This window comes from Nannospalax galili, unplaced genomic scaffold, assembly GCF_000622305.1.
Source record: "Nannospalax galili isolate Female #2095 unplaced genomic scaffold, S.galili_v1.0 scaffold371, whole genome shotgun sequence".
Taxonomy (NCBI): Eukaryota; Metazoa; Chordata; class Mammalia; order Rodentia; family Spalacidae; genus Nannospalax; species Nannospalax galili.
In genome coordinates, this window is record NW_008331606.1 from 1955895 (window position 1) to 1978222 (window position 22328).

The window sequence follows — 22328 nt, forward strand, 5'->3', positions numbered from 1 at the left end:
GAGTATCAGAAGGAAGGAATCTGCACAGGAAAAGAACTTCAGAGATCTGTGGATGAGATCTCCAGAGATTGCTATAATTATTTATCTGAATACTGATGTCTGTATATATAAAGGAAAACCATCTGAGTATTATAAGTAATCTGTGGAGCTCACACAGGGCTAGAAATAACTCCTTTCCCCACCAGGCAGAGGAGGAAAAACTGATACATAACAGAGTACTGGATAATCAGAACGGTTTTACCTTAATAGTGGAGAAAAATTAGCCTGAGGCTTACTTTGGTCCTGCTGAACAGTGCTTAAAAAGCAACACCTAAAAGGATAAAAATTTCCCAAGGTACTTACCTTCTTCTCAGAAAAAAGCTTCAGAGTATTATTTATAAGAATAAAAGTGCATATCTCTAAATATGTGAAAATTCACAGTGTTCCATAGCCATAGAAAAGCCAGGTATGCAGCAAAGCAAGAAATATGATGCTTAAATAACACAAAATATCCATAGCAGTGGACACAGAACACTTGCTGTGAAAGCAAGACCTGAATTCAAATCTCCAGTATCCATGTAAAAGCCAGGTGCCATGCCTGTAAGCCCAGTTCAGAGACAGAAACAGATGGACCCCAGGAGCTTCTTGGACAGTCAGCCTCACTGAAACAGTGAGAGACCTTGCTGCAAAAATTAAGGTGGAAAGTGAAAGAAGACACTTGATGCCCTCCTCTGGCCTCAGCATTGGTATGTGCACTCCTCCTGCCAAGGTCATATATACCACCCTTCCCCACACACATAGGCACATTAAATAAATAAATATATCATCTAATCCAAAAGGGTCTGGAAGTGAGACATATAATTAATAGATAAGTGCATTAAAATATGATGAAAACTGATTTCATATGCTCAAGTGGCAAAAGAAAAGACTGACCTTATTTAGTAGAAACACAAAAGAAAAACAGCCAACCAAATTCAAAATTCTAGAGATTTAAAAATATTTCATTATTTTTATTTTATGTGTAAGAGTGTATTGCTTACATGTATGTATGTGTACCTGTGTTGTGCAATGCCTGGGGAGGTCAGAAGAGGGCACTGGATCCCCTGGAACTGGAGTTATGGACAGTTGTTAGCTGCCAATGCTCTTAACTATCTCTCCAGCCCCCAAATTCTAGAGATTTAAGCTATGATATATTAGTTGAAAATAATCATTGGATAAGACTGATGTCAAGTTAGACATTGCAAAAGAAAAAGTGAGCTTTAAAATGTAGCAATAGAAACTACCTAAAATGAAATAGCCAGAGAAGGTTGAAAAAGAATCGTTGTGAATACAAGTGGTCTCTGAGAAAACTTTAAAAGGCCTAACAGAAGCCTAACTGTAGTGCTGAAAGAAAGGACAGAGGGAAAGGAACAAACAAACAAACAAAAAACCGCAGTATTTCAATAAAGGGCAAATAATTTTCTAGAATTGTTGAAAGCTCACAAATCCAAGAAGTTGAATGAACTCCAAGCACAGGAAACTATATCAACACTCATAATAACTGAATTATTTAACACCACTAATAAAAGAAGTTATCTTAAAAGTAGCTGTATATGCCAGGTACATGCCTTTAATTCTAGCACTCAAGAGGCAGAGGCAGGTAGACTACTGTGAGATGGAGGCCAGCCTGGGATGGTCTACACAGTGATTTGCAGGTCAGCTGGGGCTATATAGTATAACCCCCCAAACAAAACAAAACCCCATGTAGGTGTATATAAGACACATTACGTACAGAGAAACAAAGATAAGGACAATACCATATTTACTGTTGGAAACAATGCAATTAAGAAGATAGTGGAAAAATATCTAAGAGAAAAGAAAAAGAAAACTCCATTCTGTCAACCTAGAAAATCTATGTCTAGAAAAAGATCTTTCCAAAAGAAAATTAGAGTAAATATTGGTTTCTCTTCTTTTGAGACAAGTTCTTGCTGTATCACCCAGGCTGGGCTCAAATACATGATCCTCTCTCCTAAGTCCCCTGAACACTGGGATTAATTCTTTTTGAAATATACAAAGTATGAAAGAGTTCATCTGGAACAGACTTGTGCTATGAAAGATATTAAAGGAAATTAAAGTGCTGGGAAAATGACACCAAATGGAAATCTGAATCTATACAAAGAAAGGAAGAGCATCTGTAAAGTATAGTTTTGTTCACATGAAGTTCTAGAAAATGCACAGTAATCTGATAAAGAACAGTAAAGTGACTGACAAGGAAGTGAGGCAGGTTAGGAAGAATTAGGAAAAATGTATGAATGAAGCTTTAGGAGACAGAGGGCATAGTCACTGTTTCCATGCTTGGTGACAGTTTCACAACTGTATACTTACATCAAATGTTATGTAGTTGTATTTTGAATTGTATGATGATCATTGTATATCAATTATCATACCTATTTGTCACTATAGCTGTTACAAGAAAAAAAAGCCCAGGAACACTAAAAGTGCCATACTTTCCTTTTAGAAAGAACAATAAACATATTTCATAAACTTGTCTAGGACCCTTTATAGTCTGAAGTATACTTGTGTACTCATTGGTCTTGATGATCACTTGAGCCATTAAAGTGGAGCTACAAATGAATTACATGAGATGATGACATGAAAACTATATAAACCATAGTAAAGATGCTCCAATGCCATGTGCTAAGTGTACCCAAAGGTGTTTGCACCATAACACAAATGATTCTTCTTCTACTCCTGTAGCATCTTTTATAAGGAATTTCTGCTGACTTGTTTGTTTTCACTACTTTCTTTCATAATGTGAGATAAAAGAAGAAACCCCTTCAAGAAATTTCTGGCAGTTATGACCTTTCCCAGGGGAAGGCTGAAATTTAAAGGGCGAAATTTAGTTATTTCCACAACACTGATTACTATCCCTTTTCCTTTGGTAGCCCTGGGAATGTTTGTAGGAGGTGGTTGTTAATAGAGAATTGATTTCAGTGATGTTTAGATAGGTGCCCTCTGAACAGTATGTTTTCTTTTAAGTCTAACTATTTAGGGCTTTTTGAGACCTTTACATTCTTATTAAAATAGTCTATTGTGGACTGCTCTGTTATTGTTGCTAAGTACTGTCTAATCTTCAGTAGTTAGATTTGGCAGCACTTAGCAACTGTAATAATATTCTGCATCTACTTCCTCCTCTCTTTCCCCATACTACTAGGCTACTTTTTCAAATCCCTGTTACCTTTCCTTGGCCTATTGCAGCCGGCTTTAAACTGACCTCCTCTACTCTTTTCTCTTCTCCCCTTTATTCCATTTTTATACAGAGCTATCAGATTAATCTTTCAGAAACATTCATTTTTCTTGTTCAAAAATCTGTCTTCCACATTCTCTATTATAATACCCAAGGAGTAAAAACCCAATTGATAAACCTTTCAAAGTATGCATATAACTGATGTCTTCCAACCATCTCTCATGTCTACTCAGTACAAAAACCACCACTCATGGTTTACTGAATGTTTGCCGAAGATTTCCACTTTTGTAACTTTTATCATGCTATTACTTTGCTTCACTTTCCACAAAAGATGCTTTTTCTTTGTCAAAACTGATACAAAAGCACCCTTCCTAGGACTGATAAGATGGCTCAGTGGGTAAAGGCACTTGCTGCCAAGCTTGAGGACCTGAGTTTGATCCCTGGAACCTACATGGTAGAGAACAGACTCGCATAAGTTGTCGTCTGACTTCAACACGTGTTGTGGTAAGCAAACATGCAAACATGCAAACATGAACACACACAGACACACACAGACACACACATGCATATTAAACACATGTAAAAAACGTATCCTTTCTGGATATCCTCGATAGGATTCAGGAATATTCATATTCTCTCCTCTTTCTCAGTCTCCTCACTGCACTACAGCATTCATAACTGTCCATTGTCAGTATTATTAGTAGTGTGCCTTATCAGATGTATGTAAAAGCATGAGTTCTAGAGGGGTGCAATGTCATGTTAGAACAAAGTACTAAGTGTTGCAGAAGCACTCAAGAAGGGGCAGTTGGGGCAGAGGGGACAGATAAGCTGGAGAAAACTTTCCAGAGAGGTTGTGCTTGAGTTGCTGCATTAGCATATCAAGGTGTGCCTGTGTGTGTGTGTGTGTGTGTGTGTGCGTGCGTGCGTGCATGTGCGTGTGCGTGTGTGTGTGTGTGTGTGTGTGTGTGTGTGTGTGTTGGGTGGGAGAAGGGAAGGCAATTCCAGTAGAGGGAAAGGCATAAAACAATGTGGCACATTCTGAGACCTAGAGTTTACTCAGTGTGCTTGGGGCATGTGTGCAGGAACAACTGGGAGGTAACAATGAACAGATCACCCATGCCTTTTTAATGCTACATGGAGTCTACAGACAGTTTGGAGCTACTGAGGGCTTTAAGAAAGAAGGTAGGAGAGGTGGTAACAAGCCTTTTCCATCTTTTAAGGCAAAGGGAGCAATATTCGGCTTACACACTTGCTGCTACTGATGCGAATACTGTGATCCCTGGTCTCTGCGTTGGGCCTGGTGGGCACGATCCTCACCTCTAAACACTTACCAGAAAGATAAAGGGCTTTATCCACCATATACTCCTCAGCAAAGCGAATGTGACAGAAGTTCTTTTTGCTCTTCCGGATGGCAATGATCTCTCCGCATTGCTCAAATACTTCCACAATGATCTGTTCTGTCCCATTTTCAGGCAAGCCACCCACAAATACTGTTTTGCATCCTGGTGGTCTTTCTCGAGTTGCAGGTGGTGGCAGATCTAAATGTAAGGGAGAAAGCATCTGAATTCAAAATGTTTGCTTGGGACAAACTTCTTTGAAACTTAAATGCTCTCAAAGTAACCCAACTGTTCCCAAGAAACTTTGACCTCCATAGTGCTTGTCTCTACTCCATAGAATATTGACTGTATGAACCTGAAAATTAGTTCATTCAATGGCTTGCTGATTAGGATTGCTACTGAGCATAGACCCACACCTGCCCATCTGTTCCATGTAGAGATTATTAGTTCTGTTCCTTTTGATAAGCCAGAAATATCAAATTTTCCGTTGTTTTTATTAAGACAGTTAATGGGTGAAAATCCCATTTAATTTACCTTCTTAATTTCAGAGTTTGTACAACCAGAGTTCCTGAGAAAGGATTTGCTTACTTTAGATGGCAGTTACTATATTTTGTTTATGTTTACTGAAAGAAATGCTTCAGGAACAATTTGACAATTATGAGGTGAATATTGACAAAGGTAGTGATAGCTGTTAGGATGATTTGGTTAGTCAAATTAGAGTATAAAGAATCCTTTCACATTTTTTAAATGTTTTTTATATGTACAAATAAGCACTTCCTCAAATTCCTTGCCAGAGTAGTGAGGAGCAAAGTTAATCTATGCATTTTAAAAGGGCAGAAGAAAGACAGCAGGGACAGTAAATATGCCTGGAAAACCATTAACTAAAGTGAGATAAATCTGGTCATAGAGAGTCATTAGAAACCTCTCTAATGAGATGCTTCTCCCTCCACTTACAAAGTGCTTTCTACTCCTCATGCACATAAAGCCTGTTATCTGTCAGCTCCTTGTTACTCTGTATGTGTCAAATCATTTTCTAAGTGAAACCCTACAGTTCAAAGCCTGACAAAACAAAGCCTGATGGCCATGGGTTTTTCTAGTGTTGGTTTTATGTCTGCGAGGATTTTGTCTGTGTAATCCGTTCTTTCCATTCAGCTCTTCACAATTCTCCCAGCTCAAGAATTGGAGACCTCAACCACCAGTGATTATAGCTCATATGTGAAAACATGCAAGTCTCACTCACAGATTAGGCTGCAGCCTCTACCTGACTCCCATCCAAGTTGGCAAGCAGTTTGGTTTGGCGCTTCCTTGGGCATCAGTAACTCTAGTTTTCTTGCTTTGTTACTGCTGTCTGTCCTCCTTGGGTGTCAAGAATAATGTTTCTCATTATGCCATCTTGCCCTAGATTTAGTTGGTAAAGAGGGTAATAGGAGAATGCAAAAAATTTGCTAATTTTTAAAGTCTGTGACTTTAAGAACACATTTTTTTTTGCTTGTTGATTTCAGGGGAGAGAGAAAATGATCTAGTGTGTAAGAATCCGAACGGCCTCAGTTACAGCTACCAAGTAGGAGTGCCATTTTAGCCTAAAAGGCAATGATGAGGCTGAGAGTTGCTTCAGAACACTCAGGCTTTTGAGTTCTTAAAAACTGCAAAGTATTTAGCTATCACACATGCAGTTATTAACTCTGGCAGCATTAGGGAATCAACTTGGGAGTTACACAAATAATGCCAGGCCCCACCCCAATAAGTCTGTTTAATTAGCTCAGGATGCAGCCTGTGCATTAGCTTCTGTTGCTGTTTTCAGCTTCTCTGGAAGATATACTAAGTACTTAGGCTTGAAAACCACTGAGTAGACTAAATCTCTGATATTACAGAGAAAAATTCTTGATAGTTGTAGCTTATTCAAGGGCATCACATTAGATAAAGACAACTAAAACTTGGAGCAAGTAAACCCGGATTTAACTCTTAATATCTGTGGAAATCTGAAAAATGATGTAACTTCTAAAACTTCTGTTTTCCATTTTTACATAGGAATACTATTCCTTAGCATCCATGAAATTTTTGTATGACAACTGATTCTTTGTTGTCTATACAGAATGCTGCACACTGCCTAGTACTTCATAGTGGTCATTATAAGGTTAATTTGCTTATTATTATAGAACCTGGGTCTCCTAATCCCCAATTCGGACTTTCTAATAACCTACCACATATCTGGAGAAGAGCTGTAGCTAGGATTTGGACTTATGAAGTACATACATGCTCCCTTTATGCAGAGCCTTAGATAAATCTGGGCTTGAGGAATTTGTGGCAGTGAAGACACATACAGCGTTGACCATGGAACACAACCTAGCCGCTGTGCACATAGGGAATGATTTTGCAGATCATCTGTTTAGGTAGTTGTTTTCAAATAAAAGCTTTAGAATAATGTCCTAATTTAGAATAAAAAGGCTTCCGAAATTTACTTAAAGAAGTTGGATGGCAACCAATAATTTTGTGAAGTAAAAATCACCTTCGTTACATGACTTAAATTTACTTTAGGCCTATTGAGAGACCGAGTTATATGTGGTTACCGTGGAAGTTGCATTTAGCACCCAGAATGCAAAGACGTCATCCCTTGACTAATTTGTGGACTTTAAGAACTCTATGATGAAGGCATTATTTCGGTGCTGTGATTCTTTTGTGGTTACTTCTGTTATGTGAAAGGAATAAAAATCCACCAAGAATAATGCTAAGAACGCCAGGGATGTGTTTACTTTCCTTAGTAAATGTAGAAAATCTCTTTGGTAGCATTTGCTGAGATTTAAGTATATGCCTCTAAGCAGGGCCAAAGCCTGTATTATCTTCCTTAATGGATAGTACCTGTTTCCTAATTAACAGCTCAATGCACTTTGTTGTCTATGCTGATTTTCTAATCACACTGAAATACAGTGTACAGCAATGAAAACCCCTAGGAGAACAAATCCAAACTTTCCCTCTTCATCAGGTGATGTGATAAGCCCTGAGTGTCTAAATCATCACTCAGTATGGAGATAAACAAACAAACAAACAAAACCCCCAAAAAACTTCATGTAAAGATTCAAGATAACTGGCAATATAAAGAACTAATCTCTGGTAATGGAAAAGGAGGAGCTTCTGGTAATTCCAATTATACTCAAGCATACATTCTGGGGAGCTGGGTTACAGCAATCAATATTAGGATCAGGGTCATTGCTGGTCTTCCAGAAGTGATGCAGGGAGAAGCACAGAGCTCCTAAATACTATTTGCATCACATCTTGCCTTTAAGAAGAGCATCAGTGGCCACTGAGTTGGTCTGCTAGAATGTATACAAGGCCAAGTCTGTGAGTAGATTTTATTAGACAACCCAAGATTAAAAGCCTTGCAGACAATCAGCGAGGTCCAGATGCATTTTTAATGTAATCTCAGCTAATTGGAAACAATCAGAAGGCTTGAAAATTGTTATTAATGCTCAATTTACTAATTTATTTTAGTTCTCTATGGAATCTAGCCTTCAGAGACAAAATGGGTTCTGTGTCTTTTGATACAGTAAAAATAGGAAAATTTTTTTCTAGCTTCTGGGTATTTCCACTTGTCTGCACACGGGCAGAAGATGATCTTCCATCACTTACTTCCCATTTGCTATTACCTCTAATAGATTCACACTGTAACCTGTCCATACAGAAGGTGTGTAGCTGAAGTGAGAAACCTTGACAAAATTGATTTCTCTGTAGAGATGCTATTGTCCTCTTCTCTCATCACAAAAACTGTTAATTGGCAATTCAGTATATATCTGATAGCCACCCTGTGGAAAAAAGGATGCATGTTGCAGATAGCTATATTTTGCCATACCTTCAAATGCTGGGAGTCAGAGTATGTTGTTCTGGTGGGTAATCACTTGCCATTTACTTTTAGGAGGCTATTTCATGGTCTGCTCTCCTCTAGCAAGGCCCATTGAAGTTTTACACCTGGTTTGTTGCTGCCTACTCTAGATCAGAGAGGTTCAGTTACCTACAAACATCTCATGGCTGGAGGCCGAAAACTAGAGCTATGAAATCAGGCCTTTGTTATTTCAGAGCTCAAGCACTTAGGTGTTATGGTATACTGCTTCCTCCAAGCAAGCGTTTAGAAAGCTCTGTGCATTACTAACCAATCTTCTTTTGCTTTTCTAGTATATTTTGAGGAGTTTTACTTACAGAAATATTTCCAGTGGTAGCTTTTTAAATGTTGATAATCATAATTTTAGAGCTGAATGAAGTTGGGGGCTTATGGGCTAATCTAACTTGATATTCTTGTTTTATAGATAAGGAAACAGACACAAGGTAGTGTTATATGACTGGTCAAGGTCTAGTAGTTGGTTAGTGGGCAGAACACAGGAAAAGAATAGAGGATGGATCACTGGAATCAGCATTGTAAAGTCATTAGTTTTTTAAAACAAGGGTCATGTTGATAGAGATATAAGAGTAAAAGCATTAAAAAGGGATGTTAAGAGGTAAGGGGGAAGAATTAGAAACACCCAGCAAAGGGAAATTCTTTTGAGGATTTTTGCTGTTAAGGAGTACATTTTATGTAGATTCCTTTTGTGTGTGTGTGTGTGTGTGTGTGTGTGTGTGTGTGTGTATGTCTATGTGTGTAGGCTAGAGTTTGATGTCTAGTTCCCCTGTCACTCTCCACCCTATGTTTTTGAGACAGGGTGTCTTACTGACTCTGGCACTCATTAATTGGGCAGACTGGCTGGCCAGCAAGCCTCCTGCATCTGTTCATCTCTGGCTCCCAGTGCTGGGGTTACAGATATATGAGCATGCACCCAGTTTTTACATGGATTGCTAGGGATCTGAACTCAAGTCCTCATGCTTGCATGGCAATACATGTACCCGTTAAGCCATTTCCTAGCCCTCTCTTTCTTTTCTAAATTTTGAAATGTTGGGATTTGTCAGGATGTGGCATTTTGATATTCTTCATTATTGATTTATCTCTCTGGGTGGTTCAAGTCATTCTTTTTCCTCCCAATCAGTTTAGTTTTCAAGAAGGATGAATGGGTCACTAAATATAACAAAATATCACATATAACAAAGAGATAAATTATTAAAAAGCTTCCATTGGATTTGCTATCTGGATGTAAATTCATTAGAATGAGTCACTATAGATTAAATTTCAGTATCTTCCATGCTCAAAGTAGTAAGAGTACACTTGGAGAAGGGCTGGAGGTGAGTCAGAGTGCGAGGTGAGGATGCAGTTGAACTTGACTAAAGGGCAAGCACGTGGCAAGCAGAAAGGATGGACTGAAGGCAGGCATGAAGCAGAGCAGTGAAAGTTTTCTGGGGTCAGGAGTTAGACTATGAATCAAGAGCCTCAGGACAATGTTATGGTTCTATTTATGTGACAAGCATTTGGAAGAAGGTTTCTATGGCATAGGGGAAGGAAATCATTGCAAAAGTACTTTTTAATAAAGCAACAACACTTAGAAGCAGCATGGTTGGTGAATAAAGACATCGATTATTTTGAAGTCATAGTGTATTATTGCTGAGAGGTGCTTTGGGGTTAGAGGCCACTGAATACTACAGAATATACCAGTGATGGGTAGGAAGAAGCCGTGGAGCCTGTAATGAGGGCTTATAATAAAGCAGGCTTTGGGGGCCTTGCAGAAAGTAAGAGGTTCTCCCAAATTACCTGCCTGTTCCTCCTACCTTTCCCTGTTCTTCCCACCTTATCTTCACAAAGTCATCACTCTTAATAAAAGTGGCATTTGCCACATTTTCATGAAAGAACTAAGGGAGATGCCTCAGTTAGGGATTTCTGTCCACAATTAATCTCAGTCCCCCTTTAAGCAAATTCCATTTCAAAAAAGCAAAGAGAATACCTGTCTGCTTTAAGCTTCATTGGGAATGTTATTTTTGTATTCAATTTCAAAGGCAGGGTCACTCCCAGAAGCTACCCATTTACTGGTACTAATTGCCCTGTCAGTATTCCTTAGTACAAAGATGAAGAACTAAATGATTGGGCTGTGTGGGTACAATGCTGCCTTCTTCTTTGTGACCCTTACAACTCAGACCTAAGAGGGCATGGCTGCACAAAGAGAAAGATGAAAATGTACTTAAGAGATTTCTGTTTATTTCTTTTAATACAGACTATGAAGTTACAACCTCTTTAAGTCATATGATTTGACATGCATTCAAAGACTGGTTAATAATGTGGTCTATGCATTAAAAACAGGGCATTTGTATTATTCTTTGGAGATTTAGAAATGCAACACCCTTAAACTGAATAGCTACTGCACCCACCGTAGACATTACAGCTTATGAGCCAACCTATTAGCTTAGAGCTGACTGAGGTAATGAAAGTCTAGTTCAGGCTGCTCATGCCGTACATGAGTGATTAAATCAGCAGGACCCTGCCTTTTCAGTTTTAACAATGTCAATGCCTAAATTCATTTTTTAAGATAAAAAAGGCATTATTGGGACTGGAGAGATGGCTCAGTGGTTAAGAGCACTGGCAGCTCTTGCAGAGGACTCAGACTCAGTTCCCAGCATCCATGTGGTAGCCAAGTACCGTTCATAACTCTAGTTCCAGGGGCTCCAATGCCCTCTTCTGGCTTCCACGGGCATTGCATGAACATGTTACATTTATATACGTGCATGCAAAACTTTCATACACACAAAATTTAAATAAATAAATCAAAACAATGTTAAAGGCACTATCAGGGATATGCACCTTTCCCTAAGCCAAAAGCAATACACTGGAAGAAATGGAGAAAAGTCCAGTGCACATGTAGGACAGTGGAACTAAGAGTAAGAGACAGGGTATAACAACATAGCTTATTCAGCTCTACATCACACCTGCATCCAGAATGGCCATTTAAGGTGTCAAAATAGGGCTATGGAAGGATAGCTTATTCTCTGTCCCCTAATTCTTTTGGGGACATGATGTTCTTCTCCAGATACAGTCCTCTGAGATGCTGCTCTCCTAGCTTTCTTATTGGCCTGCAAAGATGCACCTGTTAACCATCCAGTTACAAATCAGGAGGCTCTAAGATCATTTTTCTTTAGCAAAAGTGGCCAACAAGATCTGTCAACTCAACACAGACTGATTGTAAAATCCTTTCAGATATGAGCAGGTCATACTAAATAGAATTCAGGTTCCTGCCAGTGTCTGATTCATGAATAACTGTCCCATTTAAGGTAGGGGATAAAATATTTGTCTGAAGACATGTTAAGGGTTCTTATTTATCTTGATGAGGCAAATTCATTTGATCAATGGTCTAAATGCCTGAATGGAAGATTTTTCTTTCCCCCTCAACTATAATAGACATTTTTTGCTGGGTAAAGTATTCTGGGCTGGCATCTGTTGTCATGTAGAACTGGAAATACCTTGGTCCAGGCTCTTCTGGCTTTCATAGTTTGCATTGATAAGTCAGCTGGGCTTTCCTTTGTATGTCACTTGTTTTTCTTTTGCTGCTTTCAGTATTCTCTCTTTGTTCTGTACATTTAGTGTTTTTACTATGATATGTCTTGGGGAGTTTCTTTTCTGGTCATGTCTATTTGGTGTTCTATGTGCTCCTGTATTTGTACGGGGATGTCTTTCCTTAATTTCAGGAAATTCTCTTCTACAGTCCTGTTTAAGATCTGGTCAATACCATTAACCTGAAATTCTTCTCCTTCCTGTATTCCTATGATTCATAGATTTGGTCTTTTCATGGTATCCCACAGCTCTTGCATATTCCATTCCCTGCATTATGGGGCTGTTGGATGGAGATGAACATCACTACAAATAATAAAAAGAACTGTAATTTAGATTTATCCAGTGGTAACTAAAACCATGACTTCTTGATAAGTACTTTGTATGCCTTTTAATTAATTAATTAATTTTTATTTGAGACAGTCTCATGTGTCCCAGACTGGCATTGAACTTGCTATGTAGCTGAAGATGACCTCAAATTCTTAATCCTTCTGACTCTACCTCTCAAGTGCTGTGATTCTAGGAGTGTGCATGCTTGGCCTTGTATACCATTTTTATTTACAAAATAATAAAATAAGTCATCATTGAAAAAAATGCCTGAATGGGTGTCTTAACTAACATCTCTAATCTTTGCACTATAGTGGCAGGGCTTTTAAAATAGGCCACGCAAGCACCACTAAGACTACAGAAAAACATTAATGGGGCTTGGGTCATGTTTCTAATCATTTCATGTATAGAAAGCCTGCCTGAAATGTATCTGGAAAAAAAGTTTGAGACAATTATTTTTGCTGATGCATTTAAATGAAACACAGCCACTCTAATATTACAGATATGTTAAATTAAGTCAACAGAGAAGCCTATTCTTTTTTTTTTTTTTGAGAAGCCTATTCTTTACTAACAAGGCAGATCCCTAAATCAGTTCCATATGGGTTACACTAACTGGATGGTTAAGTAGTCTGACTCAGTCTCAACATTCCTCTTTGTCCTTCTAGTAAACTAAATTGCACTTGGCTGTGTACTGTAGCACCTAAATTGAATAGTAGTTGGCGTGATGTGTGACTAGCTGGTATCAGTGAGGATTTTCATCACTCAAATGTACATTCTCATGCAATTCAGGTAAGCTCAGACCACACTCGGTCTCTGACATCACTAGTATATAGGAACAGTTATGAAAAGGAAACAATACAAATGATAGTGTTGAGTAATTTGTTTCAGGTGCCTCCTTCTGTCCCCAAACACATGCATTCCTCACCAGATGGCATTAGACACATTACATCACTTATACTGCAACCAGCACACAAAAATCTACTGTTCTGTACATAAAATTCAGCTTTGCTTAGTGAGAGAACAATTTTCTGTTTCTGTTTTCTAGACGAAGCTCCTAGATCTACATCCATGAAGTCCTTAGGTATTCTTTTGAAAAAGAAGACACAGTAAACCATTGTAACTTAAATAGGTTAAAAAATAGAATCATGGGGCTGGAGAGATGGCTCAGAGGTTAAGAGCACTGACTGATCTTGCAGAGGACCCGGGTTCGATTACCAGCACCCACATGGCAGCTACGAACCATCCTTAACTCCAGTTCTAGGGGAATGTGAAGAAGCCCTCTTCTGACCTCTGCAGCATTGCACGACATGGTGCAATCACATACATGCAGGCAATACACTCATACACATAAAAATAATTAAAAAAATAGAATCGTACTTGGGTTGGGAGGGAAGAGTGTGCAGCTTTTACAGTGTATGATCTCCTTTGCTACTGGCATATCTGGAGGAATTGGTGGTGGTACTATTCCCAAACCAGGCATCATTGGAGTTATTGGTGGAATTCCAGTCATCATTCCAAGGGCAGGATCAAAGTCTGGAAAAGAGGACAAAAGAAAGAGCAATAAATGACAGCAGGCCAGGTCAAATGGAGGTAGCATCAAATGACAAAGTTTTTCTATGACAGATGCAAAAACAAACAAATACCTCTTGTTGCTTAGCATTCTCACTCTTAATTACAGCTGTGCACTTTCCTTTTAGGACGCATGCGTTGGTTTGACCAGGGTCTATATAAGTCTCTGAATGTCTTATGATACTCAGCATTTTTCATAACATTACTGTGCAATGTCTAGTGATCTTACCTCCATTACTTTCCAGTACACACTCTTGGTTTCATTCTGACAAGGCTTCTTGCTGGCCCTTGTGACATTTCTGTCTTTTTATACTACTGTGTTGTGATAAGAGTACACAGTTGGGGGTCAGGGAGATGACACCTACCATTTGCTTTTGCAATATGAACTTTCATTTTTCTCAACTGCAAAGTATGGTACATATCTCCTACCTTGCAGAAAGCTGTGAGGAGGGAAGAGAATGATGAATGAAATGTGCTTAGTACAATGTACAGAACAAAATGGCTCAACCAGTAACTACTCTGTGTGTCTTTGTTCGTGTTATTTTCCCTGCCTGGGATCATTTGAGACTGAGTTCTCCTCATGCTTCAAAGCTTATGTCTCATATCTTTAAAGAGCCCTTTATAGATTATTCTGGTGTATTCTTAATTCTGTGTCTAAAAACTATTTGTTTTATGCTTGTTGCCAGTGAATTTTATTTCATATTGGTGTTTCTTTGTTGCTGTTGCACATAGGGATGGTTCTTGGAAGTGTGAGGATATCCAAACATTTTTTTCATGTGTGGTTTATCTGTGTATACAAACTGATTCGCCACAAATCAGCATCACCAGCATTCTGATGGCACAATCTCATGAGATACCATGAAAAAAAAAAAACGTATTACTGTAGCCACTGGAGTCATTTATTTGTTAGACCATCATCATCTTGGCACGTCTGGGTGATTCTATACCTATAGGGTAGAGGACTAGAGTACCCCAAATGAGATAAATTGAAAGTGGGGCCAATAGGGACCTAGTGTGAGATTGGAATACCTCATTCTGATAACATTGCCAACTCTAATCAGTCCTTGACATGGGAGGGGTACTTAAAATTTTCAAGAGAAATGCTTCCACTGGGAGGAATAGGCAGATCCTTCTCTGGACTTGGTAACTGCCTTGTGGTACTGACTTCCTGGTCAGTGTTCAGTACCAGAGAGGGACTTAGAAAATATCAAAGTAAGTATTTCCAAAGCATGGGATCCCCCCTCCTCAACCCATAAGGAACAGACCTAGGACAAGGGCCTCATTTGACTGAATGTAAGAGTTTCATTGTCTACATCTTATTTCTCTATAAAAATGAAATTTCTTTGTGAGGACCTTCACTGTATTTCTTTATTTTCCTACCTCCTACATATAGCTCACTATAGACATCCATAAGTATACTGAAAACAAAGTTTTGTAAAGTAGGGGCAATTGCATTAGCAGCAATGAACCCCATTTCCAAAGACTTCACTTTGCTCAACATACAGGTCAGAGGGGTAATGACTGTAAGGATGTCCTTCAGCTAGCCCTGAGGTTGCTGGGTGGTTTTCTAAGATACTGGAGGAAGTAGATATAAACAGCACAGGGTCTCAGGGGCTCAGTGGCTCAGTGGCTCCAACAGAAGCTGAACTTTAGCCTTACCATGCCCACGATGAGGGAGTCCCGTGTCTGAGCAAGCTGGTGCCATCTGGGCATCCTTCCTTCATTTATTTATTTATTTATTTATTTATTTATTTATTTATTTATTTATTTATTGGTCTTTTTTAGACAGGGTCTCCCTGTAGCCCCACCTGTCCTGGAACTCATTACGTAGACCAGGCTGGCCTTGAACTCACAAAGATCCGCCTGCCTCTGCCTCCCAAGTGCTTAAAGGTGTGTGCCACCACACCTGGTGGGCATCCTTTATTATAAGGACAATCCAAGCAAGCTAGGACCTCTTTGTCTTCTCATGTCTGTCTTCCTGAGATGCTAAGACCCTCAAATGATTTAGCAAGAAAAAAATTCTCCCACAAGTTATTTTATTTTATAAAAATACTTTCAGTCCTCTCATGTTATCCCATCCAACATGCAGGCATCCACATATATCCTCACTCTCCTGTGGCTCTCATATCTTTATTCTCATGCACCCAGCAGTATGTGACCTTGATGAAAGATTTTAAATATCTCTCTGCTTCCATTTCTTTTTTTGGTGAAAGTGGGGACAAGTAATGAAATTCAGTTCAAACAATGAAAGAACAAAACAGATATGAAGACCTCTGGCATGACAGTCCTCATTGGTAAGCTCCTCCCTTCTATGCATAATGTGGAAACACACACTGATCATCTCACTGGTTTGGACATTCATGATTACATTCTGCAAACATTTATGGCATGTTTTCTCTATGCCATAATCTATGTGGGGGCTAGGGAGGGTATCCGGGTTGCCTTTCGGTTTTGGAGAACTTAAGGACCCTGACCCCGTGTCTTGCTGTGCCACAGAATAACGAAAGTCTGATTCAGAATGCCATTTGTGTCTTTTGAAAATTTGATTCCTTGTGTAGAAGATTTTAGAGAAACTGTTAACATTATCTCACCCATTTACAAACTGTTAATTTTCTTTAGGAAAAGATCAGATTAGATTGTATGACAACTAAATCTTCCTGGCTACTGAAATGTTTGTCTTCCTTTTATTGTTCTGCCTGCCTCTTCATTGTTATTCATATAGCTCTGTCACTCACAACTCTACCTTACCACAGACTACAGAAACATCACTTCATTAAACAAATTCTGCTACTTCCACTGAGAAGGAAATGCCTGTCTCCATGTACTGTCTACTAATAAATGGAGACAAATAAACAAATATATAGGGTAATATAACTCCTGACTGATGTACTCACCACTCTGCAGTTTGGTATGATTGCATTAATATTTTATAAATTCATTTAAAAGCAAATGTATTCATGGCATATGGCTAAAGATAGAATAGATAAACACCCTTTCTTCCTTTTTGTTCAATATGTCAAGAGTTCTATAGGCTATGCTGTCCAGCAGGGCTTGCTAGAGGGCAAGTTGTACATGACATTTCCAAGGTTCCAATCACACTGATTACTTCTTTTGTTTATTTTTAACCATTAAGTTACAAAGTGGACATGGATTTCTAATGCCAATAGGGAGAAAAAAACCCAATGAAATCTTGTTTTTTTTTTTAATATGAGCATTTCAGAATCTGAAGAATGAAAGTCTAATTTAAAATATATTAGAGAGTAGAACATAAAAGAAATTCCCTCCTTTTTCCTGGCTCCTAGCCTAGATTGAGAAGTATTGCCAACATATATATTATTGCTTCTTATTATTAGGAATCCAAACTTCTGGAGATTTGAAATCATACAAAAGTGTTGTGGAAAAGGCCAACATATTCCTCCAAAGTCCATTTCATTAAAAAATTCCCTGTTCAGTTTTGCTTTTATTATCTTTTCTTTTGTCACCCATTTCCTAAAGCCTTTTTGACTCTTAGAACAGCTACTGCTGGAAAGGTCATAAAGTACTGCATTGTACACCTCCTGAGTTATATATTTTCCAAACCCCCACCCTATTGGAAATGCTGCCAATTCTGTGTTAGCTGGGAAGCTTTTTGCTCAGAGCAAGAGTTGCAGTTCTTTCGGACTTGATGGCCCACACCTTTGATCCTAGCACTTGAGAGGCAGAGGCGGGCAGATTTCTGTGAGTTGGAGGCCAGCTTGGTCTACATAAAGAGTTTCAGGGCAGCCAGGGCTACATAATGAGACCCCGTATTAAAAAAAAAGGGAAAAAAAAAGGTTGTGTCTCTACCCACATGATTTCAAGTAATGCAAGTAATATTTCAGTATAGACAACTTTTCCTACTGCCTAGCAACTTGTATTTACTGAATTTGGTAACACTGTCATATACGTTAAGACCTATCGAGTCAAGCTTTTGTACCCTGATATCCCTTGGTGCAAGTTCATCCACTGGAATCTAGTCAGCCTATTTAGAGTCACTCCCTTAAAGAAGATTAACTCTCCCTCACCCCAAAGTAATCATTAGTTCCTAGGCTAAGTTTGGGGCCTGCTGCCCAATTCCCCAGCTTGATGCTGGCTTTTTGTCTGATTGAATCTGAGTCTTGTGCATGCTGTCACCACTGCTGCAATAACCAAGGCCTAGAGGCTGGAGGGAAGAGACTGAGTGGACCTACTGCTTCAGGCTTTAGAAGCCAAAGACTTATGGCTCTAGTCATTCAGGTTGGAAGCTAATTGCTTTAGGCTTTAGTCCCCAGTGGCTCTGGCACATAGTAGCAATTGTAATCCTTAGTTAACAGCAGCACTCGGTGGTAGCAGCAGTTAACTGCAGACAGTGCCTTCTAATGTTGCACGTTTCATACAGGCTTTGGGTACCGGGACCCTCAGTTCTACAGTGACAATTGTTACAGCCCTCTGACCAGAGTATTGAGCTCTTCAGCTGCCGATAGCGACATGTGTACAGTGTTTGGGTCTAAGGTATCTGACGTCCTTAGCCCTTAAAGCTTGGCAGCTATCCTGAATTCTTGCAGTGATCAGGGCCCTCGGTCTCTCATCTGCAGCTCTTCACAACTTCCATTTTCTTTGATGCCTCTGTTTTCTATTGTTTCTGCCTTAGCCACTTTGGAACTCCAGTTGTTCTCTTGTTAACTGCTGTTGCTGCTGTCCTAGTCTCCTTTCTTTGTGTTACCAGCTCAGTTTGCTTTGCTACTGATAAAGACCAAGCAGTCAAAAGAAAAAAAAATACCACTCAAGGGAAGCCTTTTATTGGGCTTAACATTGTAATACCAGGGATGGCATAGGAGGGTGTCTCCCAGATTACTACAAAACTAAGCCAAACAGTCTGCTTGTGTAGTTGGAAAGGGTATGGATCAAGGGAGCTTGCACCAATCATGGTACTCCTTGGTGGAAATGAAGGAGCATGCTTTCACCAACCACAGGAGTCCCTCATACAAATGCAGGAATGTGTTTGTACCAGTCACAGGCTTTCAATGGGGCATCCAGGAAAGTGTTCCCTCTTGCCTGGGTGAAAAATGCTTAGAGTCACCTAGAGTTCATCAAGACTTGTAATGTCAAAAGTCTATTATAAATTGTTTAAAACAGGTGTGGCTGGGATAGTGCCCTCTGGAGCATATTGCAGCAGTATTCACTAACTTATCGAACCAATTTAGGTATCCAACAACACAGGAATGAATAAAGAATATGTGGTGCATATATATATTCAATGGAATTTTTTCAGGCCGAAGAGCAAAAATATGTCATTTGCAGAACAATGGATGCAACTGGAGATAATTATATTACGACAATCTTAGAAAGGCATATATATGTTTTATCTCATTTCTGTTTTCTAGATTTTATATACATATATAAACATATATATATGAATATAATGTAAAGCAGAAACAAAACTGTCTAGGATGGGGCACAAAGAGGACTAATGCGAGGGGAGAGGGATAACAAAGGGGAGGGTAGAGATGTATGTGGCTGAAATATGCTCCATATCCAATATGTACTACATGAAAATGTCATTTATGTAACACAGACCATGTGAAATGAATTTACACAGTGAAAATTAATTTTTTAAAAAGATGTCCAAGTCCCTGCAGGGAAGCTTCAAGAGGTCATTGCATGAAACTATAAAGAAAAAGCCTAAGTTGCAACAGAGAACCTAGGTTGGAGATGCCAGGACCATGGGACATCTGCTGAAGAATGCTGGGGGCATAGAATGAAGTTAGCCCAAGACAGAGACAACTGCTGCTGCAGGAGGCAGAGCTGGAAGGACAGGGCTTCTTATGCCTTTTGGAGTCCAGATGATTTTAGCAGAAGCCCTAGTTTCCCGACATAGAGCTACAGGGTTTGATGTTTGCCTTACTGGGTTTCCATCTTCTTTGGTACAATCTTCTCTTGTTATGCCTTCATTACTCTCTTTTGGGATGGGAATGTTTACTCTGTGTCATTGTATATTGAAGTATAGAATTGGTTTATTTGATGTTATATGGGCTTAGAGTTAAAAGATTGCCTGAGTCTCAGAAGAGACCCAGCACTTACACTTTTAAACAGTATTGGAACTGTTGATGACCATGAGCCTAAGAGAACAAGGTGTGGAAAAGTTAGGTCTTAAAATAATGTTAGAATGTCAAGTTGTCAAAGGAAGGATTTGTGATGGTTTTATATTGATTGATATTTTCACAGTATGTAGAATCACCTTGGAGACAAATCAATGGGCAAGCCCATGAGGTATTTTCTAGATTAGGTTAACTGAGGTGGAAAGACCCATTTGAACTGAACTGCTATATGATAGAAAAAGAAGAAAGCAAGCAAGTAGGGTGTATGGTCTTTTTTCTGGTCCACACATTAAGGGATATGCAATTTCCACTTTTTTTTCCTGTCTGGAAACATATGCTACAGGAGCTTTGGGCTGCTACACTCCTTACTCTCTGATTCCTTACTGAGGATGCAATGGAACAACTTGCCTCAAGTTCCTGACACTACTCCCTTGCTGTGATGGATTATACATCCTCAAACTGTGAGACAAAATAAACCTTTCCTTCCTCAAAAAAAAATAAAAAAAAAGAATCTGGCACTTAACAAGGGTTTAGTTACTTGTCCAAGTTAACATAGGCAGTAAGAGGTAGAACTAGGCAGAACTAGTTTGCTAGTTCTAATTCTAATTCTCTTAACCACAAAAATGTCTCTCAGTGTGGTATGATAGCTGCTTTAATGAATAAGTTCAATTTCAAGAATAAGGAGAAGCATATGAGCAAAAGAAAGATCAAATAAAAATGGTTTTTCCTTGCAGAGAGGGTTAAGTGAAATACTTTGACCAAAAGAATACGGCAGAAGGGATGTATGGTCCTTTTTCTGGTCTACGCATTAAAGGATATGCAATTTCCACTTTTTTTTCCTCTCTGGAAGTATATGCTACAGGAGCTTTGAGCTGCCATATAAAACATCTGACCATATTTGGAAAAATTGTTTGGAGGAGGCCTTCAAGAAAGTGGAAGGGGAAAGATATAGCCGAGTGTAGTTTTTATTTGCCCTTACCATGGCATCCAAGAGAAGTTTGGAACCTCCATACCATCTGGCCACAACTGAAGTACTTTAGTTTATACCATAGTAAGCCAAAGAGTGGCCCACTTGAGTCCTACACAAATCCTTCATCCACAAAAATCTTAAAGTGACTGTGTTTCAATTCACTAAATTATTAAGGTAGCTTAAAATACAATAATAGACAAGGAGAGCATCCAGTATGTTTGGTGTGGTGAGTGATGGGCTAATAGAGCTACTTAATTTTAAAGAAAAAGACTAGAAAGGCACAAAATATTCAAATTAGATTGACCATGAGTTTTCACAGATTATTGTAATGGTGCCTGGGGTCTTATGAGAAAATTATCACTGTAATGTTGCTCTGTGGAACAGCCAGTTGGTATAATGCCAGCTGACTGATGCTCTACCACATATACTAGGACTATCTATAAAAACCTAGAAAATGTAGACATTTCCCATTTTTAATGCTTAACAAAGGTAATATGCATGCCCATTTTATAGGTTGATATTTGATATTTTCAGATCAGTTTATGCTGATTTTTTGTCGTGTAAAATGCAACCTCCACTTTTATAGCACAATTGAGTGGAAAGGGCTTGCACTAGGTACCTGGTAATTGAGTAATACAATTATTCCTGATTTTACAGATGAGGAAACTGAAGCTCATAAAGTATGTAACTTTCCTAACAATGGTACTACCTATGGTCTATATGTTCCTTACAAAATCCCTGGTTGATAAGAAAATAAAAGATGTTCTTGGTCCAATTAAGCTTAGTATTTACTTATCTCTATAGTGAGTCTTTAAATATTCCTATCAAGGAGATTATCTTCAGGTTGATTATTTCTGTGCCTTGAATATTTTATTGAAATATTTAATACATGTTTTGCTACAGTGTTAGTTTTTAAATATATAATTTATTGAGAATTTCACACATGCATATAAGGTGTTTTGATTAAATCCATGTCCAACCCCTCACCTCCAACTCCTCACATATATCCCCATCACTTTTTTTCTGATAACTTCATGTACTCTTTCTTCTTTTTTTTTTAAGTGAGGCTTTTGCTCCTCTAACATTCCCCTCTCTGAAGATGTAACCCTAAAATCTTTTAAGGATTAGATAAGAGCTCCCAAATACTTTCGACATTTTTGGCCTTTGGAACAGAGTATATTTCTAAGAAGCCCAAGGACATTGTGAGTTTTAGCCAAGAAACTGGATACTTTTGGGGGCACCACACTGGCTTCTTCCATGCTCAACAGGGGTGCAGGGTGAGCCAACAGGAGTACCCCTTCAGTGGGTCTATCTAAAAGACTCCCAAATTGTATAACTCTTATCTCTAAGGGGAAAAGAAAGTCCTTGAATCATGAAT

At 38.8% G+C, this 22328-nt stretch overlaps 1 protein-coding gene across 8 annotated transcripts in view; it reads right to left on the reverse strand.

The window, feature by feature from the left end:
• Enox2 (ecto-NOX disulfide-thiol exchanger 2) overlaps positions 1–22328 on the reverse strand; it is a 395106-nt gene that overhangs the window by 88211 nt on the left and 284567 nt on the right. For all 8 annotated transcript variants that reach the window (XM_029560435.1, XM_029560431.1, XM_029560434.1 and 5 more), the window contains 2 exons: positions 13694–13849; positions 4537–4743 (listed from right to left, as the gene is read on the reverse strand). In XM_029560435.1, the coding sequence (XP_029416295.1) occupies positions 4537–4743; positions 13694–13849 (363 nt within the window). The remainder of the gene's footprint in view (positions 1–4536; positions 4744–13693; positions 13850–22328) is intronic.